The sequence below is a fragment of the Chiloscyllium plagiosum genome, unplaced genomic scaffold (assembly GCF_037043375.1).
Source record: "Chiloscyllium plagiosum isolate Xiang-an unplaced genomic scaffold, Cpla_swu_hap1 HiC_scaffold_45, whole genome shotgun sequence".
Lineage (NCBI taxonomy): Eukaryota > Metazoa > Chordata > Chondrichthyes > Orectolobiformes > Hemiscylliidae > Chiloscyllium > Chiloscyllium plagiosum.
This window is the reverse complement of record NW_028270183.1, coordinates 26,097,555-26,122,415: the sequence shown is the minus strand read 5'-3', so window position 1 is coordinate 26,122,415 and position 24,861 is coordinate 26,097,555. Positions and strand designations below refer to the sequence as shown.

General features: G+C 41.8%; 1 protein-coding gene across 1 annotated transcript in view; it reads right to left on the bottom strand.

The window, feature by feature from the left end:
- Positions 1-24,861, bottom strand: part of pkn1a (protein kinase N1a) — a 120,072-nt gene that overhangs the window by 63,545 nt on the left and 31,666 nt on the right. Inside the window, exons 4-7 of the mRNA XM_087983185.1 lie at positions 24,542-24,685; positions 22,136-22,211; positions 17,374-17,539; positions 430-538 (exon numbers count right to left, since the gene is read on the bottom strand). Coding sequence (XP_087839311.1) covers positions 430-538; positions 17,374-17,539; positions 22,136-22,211; positions 24,542-24,685 — 495 coding nt within the window. The remainder of the gene's footprint in view (positions 1-429; positions 539-17,373; positions 17,540-22,135; positions 22,212-24,541; positions 24,686-24,861) is intronic.

Sequence of the window (24,861 nt, the reverse complement as noted above, 5' to 3'; positions counted from 1 at the left end):
CGATGTTTGGCTGGGATCTCACATTTACAAAGCCGAGAATGTGGACAATGACAAAGAATACGTTTGAAGGTAACAAGGACATGGTAGGCCAAATTCAGGTAGCATTAGAGAACTGGAAATAGGCACTCTTAATCATGGCCTGGAAATGGATCCAAAGCACAGCCCAGGATTAAATATGCCAAAGACTGCAGAGTGCTCAAAATGAAAAGCAGCAGAGTCAGGCTCATAGGATATGATCGTAGCTTTTGTACGTACAATGCTGTCGAACCCAACAGGAGTAATTCATTGTATTGTAAGCAAATGGACATGAATCCAGCCGAGAGAAATATGAAAGTTTGTGTTTACCACGATATTTAGTAACCGTATCAATTCATAAGCAAACAACATTTTAATCAAATAAGATTGGGAAAGACCAGAATAGCTTCGAACCTGCGTTGTCCTATCACCATTGGTACTGCTCCTCGACTCCAATGAAGCTTTTCGAGGTGTGCTCGACGGCTCATCCACATCAAAGGACAACTTTTCAAACGATAAGTCTCTGCAAATACACAAGTTCTGTCAGTATGTAGAGGTCCATTCAGCTCCATTTATGCCTCTGAATATCCACCCTCTCAATTGCACAGACCTCTATCAGGTCTCCTCTCAGCTACCGTCTTCCCAGTGAAAACAATCCTAGTGTTTTTAATCTTTCCTCACAGCCGATGCCTCTCGAGACCAGGCAACATCCTGGGGAATGTTTTCTGCACTCTCTCCAAAGCTTCCACGTACTTCGATAGTGTGGGAACTGAAACTACACACAACATTCCAAATGCGGCCTAACAACATGGTTTGCCAACTCTTGTACTCCATGCCCTGGCCAATGAAGGCAAGCATGCCGTACGCCTTCATCATCACCATGGCCATCTGTGTGGTCACTTTTAGGGAACTGTGGGCCTGCACGCCTAGATTTATCTGTATGTTAGTGTTCCAAAGGGTTCTACCATTTACAGCATAATTCGCACCTAAATTTGATCCTCCAAAATGCATCACCTCACATTTGTCTGGATTAAACTCCATCTGCCATTTCTGTGCCCAAGTCTATGTCTATATCCTGTTGAATCCTTTCACAATCATCAGCACTATCAACTCCACCAATCTTCATGTCATTTGCAAACTTATTAATCAGACCACCCACCTTTTCCTCCAGATAATTTATATTTACTACAAACAACAGAGGACCTGAGACTGATCCCTGTGGAACATCACTAGTTACTGGTCTCCATTCTGAAAAGCATCCTTCGCTAGCCTGTCTTCTATGACCAAGCCAGTTTTGTACTCCTCTAGCCAGCCCACCCTGAATCCCATATGATTTTAGCTTTTGTATCAATCTTCCATGTGGGATGCCTCCCTAAAGTCCAGATAAACTACATCCCCAGCCCTTCCCTCATTAGTCTGATCAACCCTTTATTTCAATCCATACGGAGTCCATTCTACTCTCCATGATGGTTGCATCTTGTTTTTTTTCTCAAATCAAGGATGTTATCCCAAACAAACCCACGCAGATGAAACCTCCTGGGCCAAGGGGGTGGAGGGAGTGGCAAGGGTGAAGAGCAGGTAAGAAAGAGAACAGCCGGTTTTTTTAAATGTACCATCCTGCAAACTGAGACTCAGCAGCTCAGATTTAGTCATCCTCTGCACATGCCTACTTTGTCTTGGTGATAGCGGTCACTCAATCAGGAGGAGGAACAGGAACAGGAACAGGAACTGCTGGCTAATGGTTATGCAGCAGTGAAACATCAAGCAGGCTGTGAAGGAGCCCCAGGGAAAACAGTCAGGGGCAGCAGGTCCTGAGGAACAAGTGGATTCTCTCAAGAAAAAAATTAAATCTTCCAGTTAGAGTGGCTTAGGGTTAGGTGCAGACTCAAAGTTGGAGTGACAGTAGACAAGGTAGTGAGGAAGACTTTTGTTCTGCTTGCCTTCATTGCTCAGTGTAGTGAGTACAGGAGTTGGGGGGTTACACTGCAGCTGTACAGGACCCTGGTTCATCCACTATTGGAATACTACATTCAGTTCTGTTCTACCTGCTATCGGAAAGATGTTGTGAAACTTGAAAGGGTGCAGAAAAGATTTACAAGGATGTTGCCAGGATTGGAGGATTTGAGCTATAGGGAGAGGCTGAACAGGCTGGGGCTGTTTTCCCTGGAGCGCTGGAGGCTGAGGGGTGACCTTATAGAGGTTTATAAAATCATGAGGGTGAATAGCCAAGTCTTTTCCTCAGGATAGGGGAGTCAAAAGCTAGAGGGCATAGGTTTAGGGTGAGAGAGGAAAGATTTAAAAAGGGACCTAAGGGGCAACTTTTTCACCCAGAAGGTGGTGCATGTACGGAATGAGCTGCCAGAGGAAGTGGTGGAGGCTGGTACAATTACAACATTTAAAAAGCATCTGGATGGGTATATGGATAGGAAGGTTTTGGAGGGATATGGGCCCAGTGTTGGCAAATGGGACTAGATTAGGATATCTGGCTGGCATGGATGAGTTGGACCGAAGGGTCTGTTTCTGTGCTCTATGACTATGGCTCAGAACTACAGAAAACTCAGACACAAGAAGCCACCATTCAGCCCATTATGCTTGTGCTAACACTTTTGAAATACGTCTCTGCTCAGTCCCATAGCCCCACTTTGTATCCAATACACAAAGTTCCTCAGATACACATCCAACTTCCTAGTATTTACAAAATTATTTATGGAATCAGGTGCAGTATTCAAGTTCCCAACATCTCTGGGTGACAAACAAATTCTCATGTCCCCTTTAATAACTTGTCCATGACGTTAAATGTCTGTCCTCTGGTCTCTGACCTACTTCACCAGAGGATCTCGTTCTCTCTCAGTACATCATCAAAACCTCACAGCCTTGAAAACAGCTGACTCGGTCACTCCTGACCGTCTCTGATCCAGTTTTAGCAGCCACTCTTCAAGAGTGTTGTCATCCTGGTGAACCACTTTTGGTGCCACTTGGTTATCTGTCTTCTTGAAATGTGGTACCCAGGACTGCCCACATTAATCCAGAAATTTAGAAACTTCAACAATGATCTCTTTGTTTTGATATACTATTTCTCGATATTGAGCACCTTTGGCATTCACTACAATTGACGCTCAGTATCAGCAGCGTTTACCATTCACAGAACACTGCAAAATTTACCAAGGCTCCTTAAACAGCATCTTCCAAAACCAGAACTACTACCATCTCAAAGGACAAGGGCAGCAGATACATGAAAACACCTCTGCCTGCAAGCTCCTCACCATCCCGACTTGGAAATACATCACCATTCCTTCAGTGTGGCTGGGTAAAAATTCTAGTCTCCCTCCGTCACCAAGCGGTCAGCCTACCTATGGCACATGGTTCAATTAATTCAGGAAGGCAGCCTTGGATAGGGCATTTAGCGATGGGCAATAAATGCCTTGTTAGCGATGGCCACATCCCGTGAACTGAATAAAAAGGAATAACGCAAATGGAGATGTTGTAATGGCAGTATGAAGGGCTATGATTTAAATGAAAGAACTAAACGACAAGGAAGTTAATTCCTAATGCCATGTACTGAACCAGTGAGAGAGAAAGCATTTATACAGCTATACATGCTGTATTTACGAAGAGAAACTATTCTGGAATCAGAGAAAACACTACACATGGAAAATATTTCACCTCTAATTGCCCAATAAATAAGGCAGCAGGCAGAACTTAAGGTAACGAGTGCAGCAAAGAGCAAACAGGGCCCATTGACTGGGTATCGGTATGACAGGGATATTAAATGGTGTACTTTTGAGACATGGTATAGCACACCTGGAAAACAGTACTAAACTGCACCAATGAAGTCAACTCATTATAGAGGCAGTGGAGAGTGTGATAACCAAACATAAGAAATAGCAGGGATAGGCAGTCCAATCTCTTGAACCTGCTCTCACATTTACTAAGATCATAAATGATCTTGCATCTGAAATGCACTTCCTCACTTGATCCCATAATCACTCAATTCTCTCAAAATCTATTAATGTCAATCACAACAATGTTTCATGGTTAAAAACCCACTGCTCTCTGAGGTAGGGAATTCACAAAGATTGACACGCACAAAGACATTTCTCCTCATCTCAGTCTGAAATACTATCCCCTTGAGATGATTTCATGTTTCCTAGTTTTAGACTCTATAGTCAGGAGAAAGTGTCTTTCACCATCTAACCTGTCAAACTCTCTTAGAATCTTCCAAGTTTGAATGAAATCAACTCTTGTTCTTCTAGCCTTTAGACAGTATAGGCACATTTTATGCAATTGCTCATCTGATAACCCTCTCTGCCTGGGAATCAATACAGTGCACCTTCATCGCACTTCCCTCCAAGGCATATTCTTTTCCCCCAAGAACGATAACTAGGACTCACCAAAACCCTGTTCAACTGCATCCTTACTCTTATACTCTAATCCCCTGGAATGATGGGCAACATACAATTTGCTACCAACTCCTGGCTGTATCAACACATGAATCTTCTGTGTTGTATGTACAGGTCACCTAAATCCCCCGATCATCAGCACTGAGAGTTTCTCACCATTAATAAATCAGTTTTTCCTTGCTTTCTAGTACAGCAAAAAACCTCATATCTCTCCACATCGTGCTCCACTTGTCATCCGCTTTCCCATTTACTTAACTTGCCTTTTTTAATTCATTCATTAGAGGTAGGCATCTATGGCTGGCAAACATGTTATTGCTATATTCCTTTGAAAACTCTAACTCCTTCTCGAAGTTTACCTTCTTACCCAGGTTTGTCTTGTCAACAAACTTAGGATGTGCTACCCTCATTCAATGTATTTCAAACTTCGGGGTGCGGAGATGTGGAGACAGGTTCCGGAGTCTAGATCATGTACTCTGGAGGTGAGACTCAAAAGGGACAATGATCCCGTTTTCTCATACTTTTAAATGAAGGTAAAAAAATTCAGCCTCAACAAAATGTCACAGAATAAGAGGTTAAAACCACGTGTGGAAAGGTGTACTTATAGACAGCTACTTAACACTTCACCATTTTCGATTGTTGCAAAAACCCATCTGGTTCTAAGAACTAGGAGCAGGAGTAGGCCATCGGGTCCTTCAAGCCCTGCTCCCCCATTCAATAAGATCATGGCTTATCTCTTCGTGGACTCAGCTCCACTTACCCACCCTTGCACCATAACCCTAATTCCTTTATTGTTCAAAAAAAACTATCTTACCTTTAAAACATTTACTGAAGTAGTGTTAAATACTTCCCTGGGCAGGGAATTCCATAGATTTACAACCCTCTGGGTGAAGAAGGTCCTTCACAATTCAGTCCGAAATCTGCTCCCAATCTTGAGGCTATGCCCTCTTGTCCTAGTTCCACCCGCCAGTGGAAACATCCTCTCTACTTCTATCTTATCTATTCCCTTCATAAGTTTATAGGTTTCTACAAGATTCCCCCCTCATTCTTCTCAATTCCAATGACTAGAATCCCAGTCCATTCAGTCTCTCCTCATAAACCAACCCCCTCAACGCCGGAATCAACCCAGTGAACCCCCTCTGCACCCCACCCAGTGCCAGTACATCCTTTCTCAAGTAAGGAGACCAAAACTGTACCCAGTACTCCAGGTGTGGCCTCACCACCATCCTGTACAGCTGTAACATAACCCCCTGCTTTTAAACCCAACCCCTTTAGCAATAAGGACAAAATTCCATTGGCCTTCCTAATTATATGTTGTACCTGCAGACCAATCTTCTGTGACACCCAGGTCCCTCTGCCATAGCAGCATGCTGCAACTTTTTACCACTCAATAATCCTTTTTACTGTTATTCCTACCAAAATGGATGACTTGACATTTATTAACATTGTATTCCATCTGCCAGACCTTTGCCCACTCACTCAAAGTGTCTAGATCCCTCTGCAAAGTTTCACAGTCCTCTGCACACCTTGCTCTGCCACTCATCTTAGTGTCATTGCAAATGTTGACACATGGTCCCCAACTCCAAATCATCCATATAAGTTGTGAATAATTGTGGTCCCAACACTGATCTCTGAGTCGCACCACAGTCACCGATTGCCAGCCAGAATAGCCCTTATTTATGCCCACTCTTTGTTTCCTGTTAGTTAACCCTCTTGTCGAAGGCCTTTTGGAAATCTATGTACACCAACCCACTAGGACCCCATTGTCCACCTTGATTGTTCTCTACCGTCCTGCACAGAACATTTGTCAAGCTTACCTGGTCTGGCCTACACATGACTCCAAACCCACAGCAATGTGGTTGACTCTTAACCACCCTCTGGGTGATTAGTGATGGACAATAAATAATGGCCTAGACAGCAACATATCCCATGAACAAATAATTTTTAAAAAAAGGATTGGGGTGGGTGGGTGAAGTGAACCCATTAAAACTGACAGCATACGGGGTTGTGGGGCAAACAGCAAACAACTAAATTGAGGGCTAAAAGGAGAAATACTCACCCTCATATTTTGGGATCTGGTCAAGCAGACTGCAGCTTTTCCTACCCTGTCTGAAATCTCGAAGCAACCCAACGAGAATTCAAATTTCAGTTTGCTGTGATAAATACACTAACACTGCTCATTCCTAATGCATCAGCAGAACTTCAGTTTAATGAGATAACACAGTACAGCACAGGAACAGGCCCTTCGACCCCTCATGGCTGAGCTGACCGTGATGTTATTCTAAACCAATCCCATCTGACTGCACATGGTCTATATCCCTCTATTCCCTGTGCCTCTTAAATTTTGTTAAACTTGCCTATATACCTCTTAAACTTTGTTAATTTATAAAATTCTTCCCCTGGCAGCACATTCCAGACACACACTACTCGCTGTGCCAAAGTCTTTCCTCACACATCTCTTTTAAAACTGTCCTCTCACCTTAAATCTATGCCTCTATTATTTGACATCACCACCCTGAAAAAGAGTTGCTGACTATTCACTCTATTCATGCCCCTCATAGTCTGTACCAGGAAAAGACCTTTCCTGGTACAGACTGTACACAGCAATCTGCTAAAAAGTAAATAGGCTTCAGAAAAATTCTCTGGACTGTCACATAACCTCACAATTACATTTTAACACGATCTGCACAACTAAAGGAGGAAGTTAATTCATTTTCGTGAAAGAAAATGTTGGAAATGCTGAGCAGCTCTGGTAATGTCTGTGAAGAGAGAAGAGGAAGCAGAGCTAATGTTCCAGGTTGATAGTCTTTCCTTAGACCTGGGAGATATTAAGAGATAACAGAACCAGCAAATAGAGCAACAAGGAGAAAACAAAAGAGAAGATCAAGAGCAGGAGCGATTAACTGTCCAGTGGCATCTTGGTACAAGTGACCATGGGATAATAAATGGGTCCAACAAAAGTTTAAGATAGCTCTAGCAGATTAATAGCATGGAAATTCTTCAACAAAGAGAAGTCTCCATGTCTCAGGAAGATGATATGGAAAGTCAGGAGGATACCAGGACTGTAACACCAGCTGACATGTCTTCCACACCCAGTGGTTCTGCTACCCACTCTCCATGCAGTTCCCATGCCTGAAAAACTGGGAGCAACAGGGAAGATCAAAAGCTGTTAGATTTAATGCTGAAGCCAGAAGGCCAAGACATTTTTCTTCGAACAATGTCCTTCCTTAAGCTCACTTGAACTTACTTAAATAGTGTAAGAGGTCAAGGGCAGAAGGTCTGGGGACAATGGAAAATTAAAGTGACTGATAGCTCAGGGTAAACCTCCCAGCTGCAGATTTGTTTGGTGGTTACTGCCAATATGCATTTAGTCTTTCCAATGCAGAGGAATTCACGTTGTAATTAGCAAAGACAGAAGACTAAACTGGAAGAAATACATCACGATTTAACATGGAAGATATACAGGTATCTCCAGTCCTCATTATGGAAACGGAAATGTTGAAACCTGGAAGATCTATCTCCTGCCCTCACATGGGAATATGTACGAAGAAAGGGAGGGATGACTGATGATCTAATGTAACTCCACTATTTAAAAACGGAGGTAGAGAGATGTGTGTGGTGCTGGTACTGGAGGATATAGGGAGCTCTGTTAATATTCTCAGAGGGAGAGGAATGGTTAAGAGCAAGGGGACACCATAAAAGGCCATGACAATCATGTGCTGCGATAAAAACACTAACACTGCTTGCTCAGTCCTAATGCATCAGCAGAACGTCAGTTTAATGAGATAACACGGTACAGCATGTGGAATGGTCAGGGAACCCTTGACTGAAGAAAACTCAACACAATTTCGAAGTTTTGGTACGAAAGGAAACATTGCTAGACTGATGAAACAGAGACAGAGAAACTTTGAGAATAGAACACAGTATTTATAGGAAGCAGAGTGGAATCAAAGTAACTGTGACAGTCAGTGAGCTTATCACGGGCATTAATAGGACTTAGTGTCTCTAAAAACTGGAGAATGGAGAAATGGAGGAAGGGACTGGAAGGCTGGTGATTTTGGGAATGGCATCAAACAGGAATGATGTGGAGATGCTGATGTTGGACTGGCTTGGACAAAGTTTAAAAAAATCATACAATACCAGGATATAATCCAATGGGTTTATTTTAAAACACGAGCTTTCAGAGCACTACTCCTTTGTCTAGCATCTGACATTTTCAAATAAACCCATTAGGCTATATCCTGGAGTTGTGTAACTTTTGACCTTATCGAACAGGAAATCAGAGATGCATGTTGGAAAGGGGTATCTTAGATTGGGTAAAGGGGTAGAGAAACCTCCCCCATTCTCCCCTCCCCCTCCCCCCCACCCCACCTTGGCGATGAGCAACCATCTATAGAATTCTTCATCAAGATGGACTGTGAGGTAGATTGTACTGAGACGAGGGTCTGAGTCGTGAGTTAGCGATGAAGAATTGGGAAATGTCACTGAAAGGGATGACAGTGGATAGGCAATGACAAACATTCAAAGAGCGAATGGGTGAACTACAAAAATTGTTTATGGCTGTTTGGCACAAAAGTGCAAAGAGAACCACAGCCAAACCATGGCTTACGAGGGAAGTTAGAGATACAATTAGGCGCAAAAATAGAAATACAAACTGGGAAGAACAACATCAGACCTGAGGATTGGGAACAGTTTAGAAGTCAGCAAAGAAGGGCCAAGGAGTTGATTAATAATCAAAGTAAAGTAGGAGAGTAAGCTTGCACAGAATATAAAAACTGACTGTAACAGTTTCTATAGGATTGAAAAAACTGACTGTGGACATGCCATAAGACCTGTAAGTATTGGGATAGAGTAGCAAATGCCTTGACAGAGATTTTGGGTATGGAGATTGGATCGGATCCAACGTCCCTAATTTTGGGTTTTCCAAATCTTCCCTCCCTGGATGTATATGGGAGGAAAATTATTTACTAACCTCTCCTTTTGTGCAAGGAAAAATATTTTAGTGAATTGGGTATCCGAAGGCCCCCCAGGGCTTTCAAACTGGCACAGGTTAGTCATGAAATATATCTCCCTTGACTTCCTCAAGAATATGGTGCACTAAAAAACTGGACTATTTTATAAAGCATGGCAGCCCTTTGTGAGCTACATCAACAGACATTTTGGCCAGACTGGCCAGGGCTCTTGTTCAGCTGGGGTAATGGTTCTGGTTGGTTCGAGGGCCCCCGGGAGGAGGAATCGTAGAAAAATACAGGTTCTATTATGACTTGATGTAAATCTTTTTTGAGCATGTATCTAGTATTTAATTATTTTGTTGTTTACTGTAAGTAATGTATGATATCCTATTTTATGTTTTGGTTGTTTGTAGAATAGATCAGAAGTTAGTTGTGGAGTTTATTTATTTAATTTTATATTGGTGTTGTTTTATGTTATAAAAAGGAATACACTAGTATGTATTGTTTTTGCAATTCTATAAAAAAATTTTAAAAATTTATTCTTTCAATAAAACTATCTATAAAAACAGTTTCTATAGGATTATAAAAACTGACCGTAACAGTTTCTACAGGATTATAAAAACTGACCGTAACAGTTTCCATAGGATTATAAAGACTGATTGTAACAGTTTCTATAGGATTATAAAGACTGACTAACAGTTTCTACAGGATTATAAAGACTGACAGTAACAGTTTCTACAGGATTATAAAGACTGACTGTAACAGTTTCTATAGGATTATAAAGACTGACAGTAACAGTTTCTACAGGATTATAAAGACTGACTGTAACAGTTTCTATAGGATTATAAAGACTGACAGTAACAGTTTCTACAGGATTATAAAGACTGACAGTAACAGTTTCTACAGGATTATAAAGACTGACTGTAACAGTTTCTACAGGATTATAAAGACTGACTGTAACAGTTTCTACAGGATTATAAAGACTGACTGTAACAGTTTCTATAGGATTATAAAGACTGACAGTAACAGTTTCTACAGGATTATAAAAACTGACTGTAACAGTTTCTACAGGATTATAAAGACTGACAGTAACAGTTTCTACAGGATTATAAAAACTGACTGTAACAGTTTCTACAGGATTATAAAAACTGACTGTAACAGTTTCTACAGGATTATAAAAACTGACTGTAACAGTTTCTACAGGATTATAAAGACTTTCTGCAACAGTTTCTGTAGGATTGTAAAAACGGACTGCAAGTTTCTGGATGATTATAAAAACGGATTGTAACAGTTTCTATAGGGTTATAAAAACTGACTGCAACAGTTTCTACAGGATTATAAAGACTTTCTGCAACAGTTTCTGTAGGATTGTAAAAACGGACTGCAACAGTTTCTACAGAATTATAAAGACTGACAGTAACAGTTTCTATAGGATTATAAAGACTTTCTGCAACAGTTTCTGTAGGATTGTAAAAACGGACTGCAAGTTTCTGGATGATTATAAAAACGGATTGTAACAGTTTCTATAGGGTTATAAAAACTGACTGCAACAGTTTCTACAGGATTATAAAGACTTTCTGCAACAGTTTCTGTAGGATTGTAAAAACGGACTGCAACAGTTTCTACAGAATTATAAAAACTGACTAACAGTTTCTATAGGATTATAATGACTGACAGTAAATTTCTTTTTGATAATAAAAACTGACAGTAACAGTTTCTTTTTGATTATAAAGACTGACTGTAACAGTTTCTACAGGATTATATAAACTGACCGCAACTGTTTTTATAGGATTATTAAAACTGTCTGCAACAGTTTCTACAGGATTAGGAAAACTGACTGTAACAGTTTCTATAGGATTATAAAGACTGACTGTAACAGTTTCTACTAGAGTAATAAATTGACTGTAACTGTTTCTATAGGATTATAAAAAAACTGACCATTAGATTTGATAGGATTTTTAAAAACTGACTGCAACTGTTTTTTATAGGATTATTAAAACTGACTGTAACTGTTTCTACAGGATTATAAAAAGCGACTAATCGTTTCTATAGGAGCATAAAAACTGTCGGCAACAGTTTCTATATGATTTTTAAAAAACTGACTGCAATAATTTCTATAGGATTATAAAAGTTGATTGTAACAGTTTCTATAAGATTATAAAAATGGATTGTAACAGTTTCTATAGGACTATAAAAACTGACTAACAGTTTCTACAGGTTTACAAATACTGACTGTAACAGTTTCTATAGGATTATAAAGACTGACTGTAACAGTTTCTGCAGGATTATATAAACTGACTGTAACTGTTTCAAAAGGATTATAAAAATTGACTGCAACAGTTTCATTGGGATTGTAAAAACTGACTAATAGTCTCTATGGGATTGCAAAAACATACTGTAACAGTTTCTCTAGGGTGATAAAAACTGACTGGAATAGTTTCTATAGGATTATGAAAACTGACTGGAACAGTTTCTACAGGATTATAAAACTGACTAACAGTTTCTATAGGATTATAATAATTGACTACCAGTTTATATAGGATTATGAAAACTGACTGTAACAGTTTCTATAGGATTATAAAAAGTGACTGCAACAGTTTCATTGGGATTGTAAAAACTGACTAATAGTTTCTCTACAGTGATAAAAACTGACTGCAACAGTTTCTGTAGGATAATAAAAACTGATTGTAACAGGTTCTGCAGGATTATAAAAACTGTCTGTACCAGTTTCTACAGGATTATAAAAAACTGACTAACAGTTTCTATAGGATTATAAAAACTGACTAATAGCTTCTACCGGATCATAAAAACTGAGTGTAAGAGTTTTTATAGGATTATGAGAACTGACTGCAACCGTTTGTATAGGATTATAAAAACTGATTGTAACAATTTCTATATGATTGTAAAAATGGATTGGAACAGTTTCTGCAGGATTATAAAACTGACTCTGACAGTTTCTATAAGAATATAAAAACAGACTAACTGTTTCTATAGGATTATAAAAACTGACTGTAACACTTTCTTTTTGATAATAAAAACTGACTAACAGTTTCTACAGGATTATATAAAATGACTAACTGTTCATATAAGATTACAAAAACTGAGTGTAACAGTTTCTATAGGATTCTAAGAACTCACTGCAACCGTTTTATAGGATAATAAAAACTGACCAACAGTTTCTATAGGATTATAAAAACTGATTGTAACAGTTTCTACAGGATTATAAAAAAACTGACTAACAGTTTCTATAGAATTATAAAATCTGAATGTAACAGTTTCTATAGGTTTGTACAGAGAAAAAGATTGATGAAAATTACAGTCAGAAACAGCAGAATTTTGCAAAACCAATGTAGTGTACAAAATCCCATGCAAGGACTGCACAAAACACTATATAGGACAAACAGGAAGACAGCTAACGATCCACATCCATGAACACTAATTAGCCACGAAACGACACGACCAGCTATCCTTAGTAGCAACACACTCAGATGACAAGCAACATGAATTCGACTGGGACAACACTACCATTATAGGACAAGCCAAACAGAGAACAGCCAGGGAATTCCTAGAGGCATGGCACTCATCCACAAACTCCATCAACAGACACATCGACCTGGACCCAATATACCAGCCACTGCAGCGGACAGCTGGAACTGACAACCGGAAGCGGCAGGGACAGGCCACTATAAATGCCAGAGGAAGCACCACAGGAGGCTCCCAAGCACTGAGGATGTCACCTAGACAGGGACGAAACGTCTGCAACACAAATTCCCAGCTCGGTGAACCTGTATTAGTAAACGGAAATTGATGAGATTGAAGGCGGATAATTCCCCAGGGCCTGATAATCTACATCGCAGAGTACTTAAGGAAATGCCCTAGATAGAACGGATACATTGGGCGCCATCTTCTAAGATTCTTTGGACTCTTGAACAGTTCCAACAGACTGAAGGCTAGCTAATGTAATCCACTATTTAAAAAGGGAGGTGGAGAGAAAACAGGGAATTATAGACCAGTGACTCGGATGTCAGTTCTGGGCAAGGTGTAAGAGTCCATTATAAAGGATTTTATAGCACAGCACTTAGGAAACAGTAATAGAATCAGACACAGTCAGCTGAGATTTCAAAAATCCATGAAATGCCCTTGACAAGTTGGGTTAAAGACAATCTCAAGGCATTCTGTCTATACATTAAAAACAAGAGGAAAACGAGGGAGAAGGTAGGACCACTCAAGGGTAAAGGCGGGAACTTGACCTTGAAGTCAGAGGATGTGGATGAGATCCTAAATGAGTACTCTGTATTCACCCAGGAAAAGGAGATGGAGGACAGTGAGATTTGTGTGGAGCAATACATCACAAAAGTTTCGATCAAGAAAGAAGTGGTGTTGGGTCTCTTGAAGAGCATTAAGGTGGATAAGACCCCAGGGCCTGAAAGTATCTACCCCAGGTTATTGAAAGAGGCAAGAGAGGAGATTGCTGGGGCCTTGATGAAGATCTTTGTATCCTCGTTAGCCAATGGAGAGGTTCTGGAGACCCGGCAAGTAGCTAATGTTGTTCCTTTGTTCAAGAAGGGAAAGAGGGATAATCCAGGAAATCATAAACCACCGAGTCTCACAGCAGTGGATGGAAAGCAACTGGAGAAAATTCTTAGGGATAGGATTGACATGCATTTGGAAAAGCATGGCTCAATGAGGCACAGTCAGAATGGCTTTGTGCAGGGCAGGTCATAGCTTACTAACATGAGTGAGTTTTTCGAGGTGACGATGAAAGGGATTGATAAGGGTAGAGCAGTGGATGTTGTTTACGTAGATTTTAGTCAGGCTTTCAACAAAGTCCCTCATGCTGGCTCATCCAGAAGGTTAAGATGCATGGGATCCACAGTGACTTGGCCACGTGGATTCAGAATTGGCTTGCCCATGGAAGGCAGAGGGTAGCGATGGAAGGGTGTTTTGCAGGTTGGAGGTCCGTGACTAGTGGTGTTGCATAGGGATGTGTACTGGGACCCCTGCTGTTTTTGATATGTATAAATGACTTAGATAAAAATAAAATGGGTGGGTTAGTAAGTTTGCAGATGATACCAAGATTGATGGAATTGTGGATAGTGTAGAAGGCTGTCAAAGGTTTCAATGGGATATAGATCAGTTGCAGATATGGGTGAAGAACCAGCAAATGGGTGGCACGGGGGCACAGTGGTTAGCACTGCTATCTCACAGCGCCAGGGACCCGGGTTCATTTCCCGCCCCAGACTGTGTGGAGTTTGCACATTCTCCCTGTGTCTGCGTGGGTTTCCTCCAGGTGCGCTGGTTTCCTCCCACAGTCCAAAGATGTGCACGTCAGGTGAATTGGCCATGCTAAATTGTCCGTAGTGTTAGGGGCAGGGGTAGATGTAGGGGAATGGGTCTGGATGGATTGCGCTTCGGCGGGTCGGTGTGGACTTGTTGGGCCGAAGGGCCTGTTTCATACTGTAAGTAATCTAATCTAATCTAAATGGAGTTTAATTGACTAAGCGTGAGGTGTTGCGCTTTAGGACAGCAAATGTTAGGGAAAGGTATAGAGTTAATGGCAGGACCCTCAACAGCATTGAAGTGCATAGCTCCCTGAAAGTGGCCACGCAAGTAGATAGGGCTGGTAAAGGAGGCATGTGGCATGCTTGCCTTTATTGGTCAGGGAGTTGAGCACAAAAGTCAGGATGTCACATTGCAGCTTTATAAGACTTGGTTAGGCCATGCTTAGAGAATGTCGAGTTCAATTCTGGTCGCCACATTACAGGAAGGATACAGAGGTTTTGGAGAGGCTACAGAAGAGGTTTACCAGGATGCTGCCTGGATTGCTAGAAGGAGAGGCTGGAAAACCTTGGGTTGTTTTCTCTGGAGCGGCGGAGGCTGCAGGGCCACTTGACCGAGCTCTATATAATTAGGAGATGCATCGATAGAATTGATGGTCAGAATCTTTTTCCCAGAATTGAAATGTTTAATACTAGGGGACATTCATTTAAGGTGAGAGGGGAAAGTTCACTGGAGATGTAAGAGGCAAGTTCTTTTTAGACAGAGTTTTAGGAGTCTGGAATGCACTGCAAGGAGTGGTGGTGGAGGCAGATACAACAAGGGCATTTAAGGGACTTTTAGATGAGCGCATGAATATGCAAGGAATGGAGGGATATGGATCAAGGGCAGGCAGAAAGCATTAGTTTGATTTGGCATCATGTTCGGCTGAAGGGCCTGTTGCTGCGCTACACTGTTTTGTGTTCTATGTTCTACAAAGAAAATAATACTTAACAAATCTACTGGGAATGTTCGAGGGTGTAATTAGTGGAGTTACTCGGAGGAGCCTGTGGATGTGGTTTATTTGGATTTTCTGAAGGCTTTTGACAAAGGTCCAATTCAGAGACTAATGTGTAAAATTAAAGCTCATGAAATTGGGGCGAGTGTATTGAGATAGACAGAAAATTTGTGAGCAGACAGAAAACATATGGGTCTTTTTCTGTATGGCAAGCGATACCTAGTGGGGTAATGCAGGGGTCAGTACCAGGACCCCAGCTATTCACCATATATGTTAATGAGCTAGAGCAGGGAATTAAATGTAATATCCCAAAATTTGCAGATGCCACAAAGCTGGGTGGAAGGATGAGTTGTGAGGAGGATGTAAAAATGTTGCAGTGTGCTTTGAACAGGCTGAGTGAGTGGACAAATGTATAGCAAGCGCAGTATAATGTGGATAAAATGTGAGGTTATCCAGTTTGGTAGCATAAGTAGGAAGACGGATTATTATTTGAGAGGGGACAATGTTCCACGAGATTTATCTGTCCTCATGCACTAGTTGCTGAAAGTGAGTGCGTAGGTGCAGCAGGCTGTAAAGAAGGCAAACTGGGTGTCGGAATTCATAACAACTGGCTCTGAGTACAGAAACATGGGTGCTTTTATACCAGCCACACCCGGAATACTGTGTACAGTTTTGGTCTCCTTACCGGAGGAAGGATGTTCTTGTTATAGAGGGAGAACAACGAGAGTTTTTACCAACTGATTCCTGACATGACAGGAATCCCTTAGGACTGAGATGAGGAGAAATTTCTTCACTCAGTGTGGTGAGACTGTGGAATTCACTGTCACAGAAAGTGGTTTAGACCAAATATTTAAGTGTTTTCAGGAAGGAGGTAGATATAGCTCTTGGTGCTAAAGGTATCAAGGAGAGGGCAGGATTAGAGTACTGAGTTCTATGATCAGCCATGATCATAACGAATGGTGGCACAGGTTAGTGAGTGAAATGGCCTATCCCTGCTCTTATCTTCTTTAGTTTTATCTTATTCTCAGATGCAGATCAGAGAGGAGTAGAATTAGAAGCAAACTGATTGAATTTTCCAGGCCACAATGAGGGGAGTAATGGACATCAAAAGAGTCACTAATGTACCAAGGCAAAGAAGTGAGCTTCAGGGACCACACAAAGACTCAAACAAAGAGCATGGCTCATCCCACAGAAAGGCCAGGAGATCTAATGACCCTTAATGGTTCCACAGCAGCACCTTTTACTTGGATCTTGTGAGCAAAGGTAAAGTAAACAACATTCAACATGAACAGAGGTTCAGACAGATGTAGAATGATGGTGGTGGATGGAGAATGGTCAGGCCTTTGATTCTGGAAAAAGGAAAGGACATCTAGGGTGACCTGGTGAGAGGATGAGGCACCGGGGAACTGGACAACCTGGTCAGGGATGGGGTATATGGGAACTAGCTGTCCTAATATAGAGAGTCTGGAGGTACTGCTGAAGGGGTAGGGTGCTGTAGGATTAGATGTACTGATTCTTACATGGGGGTGAAAGATACTGAATGAAAGGAAACAGCCCGAACCAGGAAACTGGAAATATCTAAAGCAGCAGAAGGCTTTGGAAAAGTTGCAGTTATAAGTCAGAAGAGACCGGATGAGAGAAAAGGGTTGAGAATTTCAATTCATCTTAACACTTGGTGCAGTAAGTCAAGATGGAAAATTCAGCATGGTGTGCAGCCAGGAGCTTGCAGTCTTACCCAGGCATGTTGGTGGATGGTGTCTGCCTGCCCTCAGAGACAGCAGCCATGTAAGATGAGGGGCTATATGTTCCTGTGGAATTAATAGCAGGAAATGCTTTCCTCAACAACCGACCCCACGTGGCGATGTTAATATTCATCTGAGGAGCTCGAAGGAAAGCCTTCCCTAAAACACAACACATCAGGGAGCAAGTTAGTGGGTTTAGTGAGTATATGCATCATTTACGACAGCTCCTTCAGCCAACACACTCTGGAGTACAGCCAGCCAGTCTTTGCCTCAAAACATCTCCTAACGATTCCTTCTACCCTCAATCCTTTTTCTTCACTCTGCTTCGATGTCTACGTTTTTCCTTCCTTATTCTGTACCCATTCTCCAATGCTTTGCAAACATGTGAGTTGCTGCAGTTTTTCCAAGCATTTGAATGAAGGAGCAGTGAATTATTACAACCAAGTTTGCTGGTAACAGTGTGTCTGGTGGCAGATTAAATAGAGCAGACGAGAGAGCAGCAATTGCAAAAGGCTACTGACAGATTAAGAAAGTGGACAGTACAGTAGCAGGTGCTGGAATAATGGAAAGCATAAGGTTGAATTTTGACCCATGAAAGATAATTCAGAGAATTTTCTAATTGTGAGAAGTGAGAAACTGTGCAGCACAAATAAATGTACTGGGTCAATTAGATAAGTCACTAAAAAGCTAATGGAGAGGTATAGCTAACACTGTAAACAGCAATGTCCTTTAATGTTCTAAAGAACTGCAAGACAGTTCAAAGTAGTGACACAAGACAAAACGAGATATAGAGCCACTTAAGGCGACACAACAACAGATGAAAAGAAATTTGTTCAAAGCAGTAAATTGTAAGCAGGGACTTGAAAGAAGAAAAAGAGGTGGCGAGGTTTCAGGAAGAGTTTCCAGAGTTTCAGACACAGCTGCTCAAGGCACAGCTGCTAAAGGCAGGAAGGGAGCGATGGATGTTAGCCAGAACTGAAGCATTGTTTGGTCTCTTAGAAAGTTATAGGTTGGATACAGAACTAGGAAGGTGAGAGGCCTAAGAATAAGGGGATTATCATTTTAAAATCAAGATATTGCTAGACTGAATGGAATGATAGCCTTTATCTCTCAATGAAGCCAGAATACAAACAGGTAGAAGTTATGCTCCAGTTGCACAAAGTTTGAATTAGACCCTATGGGGAGGCTGTGTTCAGCTCTGAGCTCAGGAGGTTCTTTGAGTGGGTACAGCAGATTCACGAGAATGACCCTGCAGATGAAATTACGAGGAGTTGACCAAACAAGGCACCGCCTCATTGATTATCAATGGGAGGAATCTAATTCAGGAATTTTAGACGTTTAAAGGCCGAGTTGAAGCAGGTGGCGTCAAAATCTGTCCTCTGGTCAATGAGTTCAGAACAAGCAACGTAACATTTGAAGTTCAGCTAGGCCATTCAGGACTGATGAAGGGTTCTGACGGAAGGTCATCAATCTGAAAGGCTAACTGCATTCCTCGCTCTGCACACTCCACCTGACCTGCTGAGTATTTGAAACATTTTCAGTTTTCATTCAGTGCCGTCTCAAAATGAATTTCACCCAGAACAGGCTGGTAGTTATTTGGGACTCTTGTCAACCAGTTGTTGGCAGGGATTCACTCAAAGTCAAAATTTAAACTTCAGTCAGGCTAAGTTTTTAAGGACTATAACACTAAAACAGTTACACACAAAGGTGCGGATCAAGCACAATCCGAATGAATAGTGGAACAAATTTGAGGCAATGAATAACTGGCATCCGTTCTGATCGAGGTGGCATGGGGAATTTGTTCAGTTCCACTATTAACTCTCTTTTTCAAAACTGATGCATTCAGAATCACAGCAGCCAGATTAAGAAAGGGGGCGGCATGTATTGTTCTTTGAATTCTGTCAATAAATTGTTTGGTAGTACAGAATTTCAGCATTGTTGTAGACATCACTTTCACAGAAAAACCCACTACACCACATGAGCAGTGAATCCTGCTTGCTTGGTAAGTGGACTATGACGCGATGAAGGATGGACCAGTTAATGACGATTGATCACCAAGCTTTGTTTCACGTTTCAATCAGATTGGTCATGGCATTGCACTAAATATAATCAACCGCAGAATGGCTGTCAGCTGTTTTGGTGAATTGAAACAGGTGCAGGGTGTATGGAGGAGAAAGTGCATCGTTTTTTTCCACCAACAGTCAAGTTCTGAGTTATATGAGGGAGTTGGTTTTCATTTGGTACTATTCCACAAATAACCAGATACATTGCATTCACAGTTAGTGGGCACGACAAATAACTAAAGTATCCTCTGGAGCTGACAGAGGGACCAAGACCTTCAGGAGGTTAGATATAAAAGTAGCCAGGCTGGAACTCCTGTTCTTTTTTATTCACTGGCAGGACATGGGCATTACTGGCTGGCCAAGCATTTATTGCCCGTCCTTAGTTGCCCTTGAGAAGATGGTGGTGATCTGCAATCACAGCAATTCACATACGTCGGTTGGTCTACAATGTACTGAGAGAGGAAATTCCAGGACTTTGACCCAGTGACAGTGAAAGAATGGCAATATATTTCCAAGTCAGAATGAGAGTGGCTTGGAGGTGAGTTTGTAGGTCATGGTATTCCCATGTACCTGCTGCCCTTGTCCTTGAAAAGGAAAGTGATAGTGGCCCACTATATCCACGCTGACAAACAAACACCACCCATCTACACTAATCTCATCTACCTACACTTGGTCCACAGTCTACTGTGTCCTGGCATTTTAAATACTCATCCAAATATTTATTAAAGGTTATTACAAAAATCCATCTGATTGACTAATATCCTTCAAGGAAGAAAATCTGCTGTCCTTAACTGACTCCAGAACCTCAGCAAAGTGGTTGACTTTTAACCGGCCTTTGAAATGACTCACCAAGTCACTCAGTCCAAGGGCAATGAGGAAATGGCAACACATGTTGGCCTTGCCTATGACACGCACATTCAACAAAGGAATTAAGAAAACCTGAAGGGCTATATGCAAGGTTGGGCACATTGAAGCATTATTAGATTACTTACAGTGTGGAAACAGGCCCTTCGGCCCAACAAGTCCACACCGACCCGCCGAAGCGCAACCCACCCATACCCCGACCTTTACCCCTTTAACCTAACACTACGGGCAATTTAGCATGGCCAATTCACCTGACCCGCACATCTTTGGACTGTGGGAGGAAACCGGAGCACCCGGAGGAAACCCACGCAGACACGGGGAGAATGTGCAAACTCCACACAGTCAGTCGCCTGAGTCGGGAATTGAACCCGGGTCTACAGGCGCTGTGAGGCAGCAGTGCTAACCACTGGGCCACCGTGCCGCCCATTCTGACCAGGTGGGCTGGTAGAGTGCCTGACTGATGGCAAAGTTACTATTTGACTTTTGCTGTCTGCTACATGAACATCATTGAGCTGGCATCCCTTTTTAAACAGGGAGAAAGTGACATTCAGGAGGGTTGTGTTCCTGATGGTTTGTGAATGATGCTCTGAAAGAAACGACATGCTGGTGGACCACAGAATAGAGTCACTTACAAACATTAAAGCCCGCCGGAGTAAAATGGTAAGGTAATTTGGCTGTGACATCAATTAGGAGGTAGAAAAGCAAAGTATTGTGGTAACTGCTTGATTTTTCAGACTCGAGAGATGTACATATGGGCTCCGAGGGCTTTTTAGTTGGAGTTAGACATAAATGTGAATTAAGTTGAAGGAAGGTAAAGTGAAGCAAATCAAAGTTGAAATTAAGTTAGACAAAGTAAGAAGAAAATGTTGCAAGGAATGTATATTTTATATCGATTGGTACTGAAGGAGTTAAATAAAGAAGGAGTTGCTTTACTTAAGTCTGAGTCAAGTCCCTGTCTTTTGTCGGTCAAACAAGGGAAGAATATTGGAATAAAAAGACTGAGAACTCCATTCAGGCAACAGTACCGTCTCGAGATGAACTGCATTAACACATCAGGCTCCTTCAACAGCACTTTCCAAACCTCTGACCCTTATCACCCAGAAGGCCAAGTGGAATAAGTTAGAAAAATATGGGAACACCACTACCTGCAAATTCCCTTCCAAGCCACATGCTGTCATGATCTGAATTGCATTGAATTAGCTTTATTGTCACATGTACTCAAATGAGAGCAGTGAAAAGTTTACACTCACAGCATTGCAGTGCCACCTTGTGTACAAAGGCACCTAGGTACAGATAGCAGCCGAGGAGCAGGCAAATCGACATTTCGGGCAAAAGCCTTTGGCTTATTCTCCTGTTCCTCGGATGCTGCCTGACCTGCTGTGCTTTTCCGGCACCACACTCTCGACTCGGATCTCTAGAATCAGAAGTCCTCACCTTCACCTTGGTACAGATACTTCAGGTCAAATTCGTAGGAAACAAAAACAAATTCGAAAAGTAGAGAAATAAACAGTCCATTATTCTAGGTCAGAGGAATAAATTAGAAAAATACAGCAGTAGACAGATAAGGATATCACCGTTGCTTTACTGTCACTGGGGCAAATTCCTGGAACTCCCTTTGTAAAGGCACCACAGGCCCATGTGGACTGCAGTGGTTTAACAGGCAGCTCACCATCACCTTCTCCCGGAACAATTAGGGATGGGTACTAACTAACAGTGACACCCACATCTCAGGAATGAATGAAAGGAAAAAAAGTGAGTAACCAACACTGAAAGTAACCTGGTCTGACAGGTAAATTCACCAAAAGAGACTGAAACTGTCACACTTTACCTTGCTGTTTGGAGAAAATCTTCTTCTGTCGTTGCAGCTTGGGTATTCGTTCAATCACAGGATTAGAAAATGTGACCTGAGAATAACAACAACATTGTGGAAACCAGGAAATGTTATAACACTAAAAAGAAATCTGCCATAAAATTAACCAAGCACTTCAATTGGATAAGCTGGAAGCACATCTCAAAAGCCTAAGTTTCTGAACAAAAAAAGACTTGCACACATCTATACACAGAACGACAGGTGAAAGCAGATAGATAGATAAGGAATACCAGAATTCCCCTAGCCCTCACACTCTCACCAACCCTTGTCCATGCAGGTTTCCTTCCACTATACAGATGTACACACTCTCCCTAGCTATTTTACACACACAGAAACAAACACTCTTCTCTACTCACGTGTATACACACACCGACACAAATACACACACACCCCCAACTCAAACTGCACATGCGTGCATTAGTACATGTTCCCCAAGTACCCTGCACAGCCCCTAGCCTGCACATTTTTATCTCTGCACATATGCACACGTGCAACTACCCCTGCATACACGCTCTCCCCTCCACAAACCCACCTCGAGCACACCCACTCACTTCCAATGTTGCATGACTATATACACCCCTGTGTAACTAAATGGTATCAGCTCTGCTCCCTAACCCAGTGCTTTAAAAATCTATTTCATTGGTCTCTGATAAGTTGATAGCAACACAATTAAAAATCAAACTAGAGCCCGTGCTGACATGCTCTGCTCTGGGTCCTCCATTCTAAAGCTGTTTGACCCCCATTGAGAGAGATAACGAAGCCCATTTTCTACATTTAATAATGGCCTTTGTGTTCAAATAGCCTTGACAAAACCCTCAGTGTCAGGTTCATCAGGAAGGGGAAAGGAAATTAAAATATGAACTTGAGTTGAAAGCCTTCATGTTTAGCATTTTTACAGTCAACATGACATCGTGTGATAAGGAAAACGTTATAAATGCAGGTCGTACCTGAAACTGAATCAAAGATCTTTCACCTTTTTTTGACTTAACATACTTTGTTATCACATTCACTTTACACGGGAAAAGGCTCTGGGTCCAAACTAGACAGAAACATGACATGAACAGAGTGGTGCAGCTCCACAACTCGATGGATTGAGACCATCCTTTGCTATCTGACTGAATACCTATTTTTCTAACCAACCTGTACAGAGACGTTACTACACGCTTCTGCAACAGGAGGGACTTGAGCCTGACCCTCCCAGTCCAAAGGCAGGGCCAGTACAACTGCACCAGAAGAGCTGTAATCAAAGATCTTACTTTGTTTTGCTATTTTTAAAAATTAATCTATTTTTCTAACCAACCTGTTCAGAGATGTTATTATATACATCTGGAGCAGGTGGGACTTGAACCGAGGCCTCCTGGTTCAGGGAAAGGGACTCTAACTCAATGCCACATGTGGAGCTAAACCAAAGATGTGAAGTCAGGCCTCCTACGTGGGAAGGCCTGCTCTCTGCTGCACAACTGGGCTGTACTGTAAGTGGCCAGTAATGCTGGACAGACAATCCCAGTCAGTGCCTGAACCTAATGCTGCCTAACCTTTATACATTTCTACACAGCTGGTATCCAATCATTTGAAGACTGAGTGCATTATTAACTTAAAACCAAATCTTATCCTAATTCAGCATCGTGAAGAGCTGAAGGGGATAACTCCAATATTTATCAGATGCTTGGTTACCAAATTAGCATGAATGAATTTCCATCATTTGAATACAGGTACCTTCCATGTAACTAATGCAAAACCCATGATCTCGTCTCTTCCAAGGAAACAGAGAGATGAGCTCTTTCCCTAGTGTTAGGGAAATCAAAGCCTGAAGACTCCCGCTTCCCGAATCAGGACTGAAATTAGGGCCTAGTCAGGAAGTTTAGGCCACACCATTTACCAGCTGAAACCCCAAAATGCTATGTTAGGCTTTCTGAACCCAAATCTCATTTCCTAGCTGTTACGCCTCCTCGAACGATCCTCTTCCTCCCTCTTCCCACTTTTTTGCACCACAGCCCCAGTCCTCCATTCACCACCCTCTTGCACTCCTCACTCCTGCCCACCTTACTTTATTTATTTTCCCTCCTCCCCATGATTCCACCTTGCAATCTCTTGCCTGGATCCAATACTGCTTTTGAATTTTGCTTTCCTCCCAATGTACAACTTTCTGGTTACACTAGTGTCAGAAATACCACCCAGAGAGTATTGATATGCACTGGGTCTTTAAACTGCGTCAATCCCCTGTGGTTTCTGTCAGTGAGGGAGCACAGGGGAAGGAAGCAGGAGAAATTAGATTAAGGACTGAGGGGCAGCAAGGCCTAAAACAAGACAATATTTCTAAAGACTTACAACAGTAAGAAAGGATCAGCAGAGTATGGTATGTACCTCTGTCAAGAGGACCCCCTGAGGTTCCAAATCGAGCTGGATTTCATGCCGTTGGTTATCCAGGAAGTCTTCCAGTTTGAGATATTTTAAGGCACAGAGAGAACGCCAGTCCCGCCAGTAAACACTGATCTCCAATTCCCGAGACTGCAACATCAAGACAAATTCATTAAAATTCAAACTTGCAGCTACATTAAGAAGAACCCAGGAATCTATCAATTCTTCCATCATACAATCTAACCGCCCTCTGAAAGGCTCCAGAGTTTCACCTTTACTCTCTCCACCTTCAGGTATCAGGTACATAGCTCATCGAGTCATTCTTG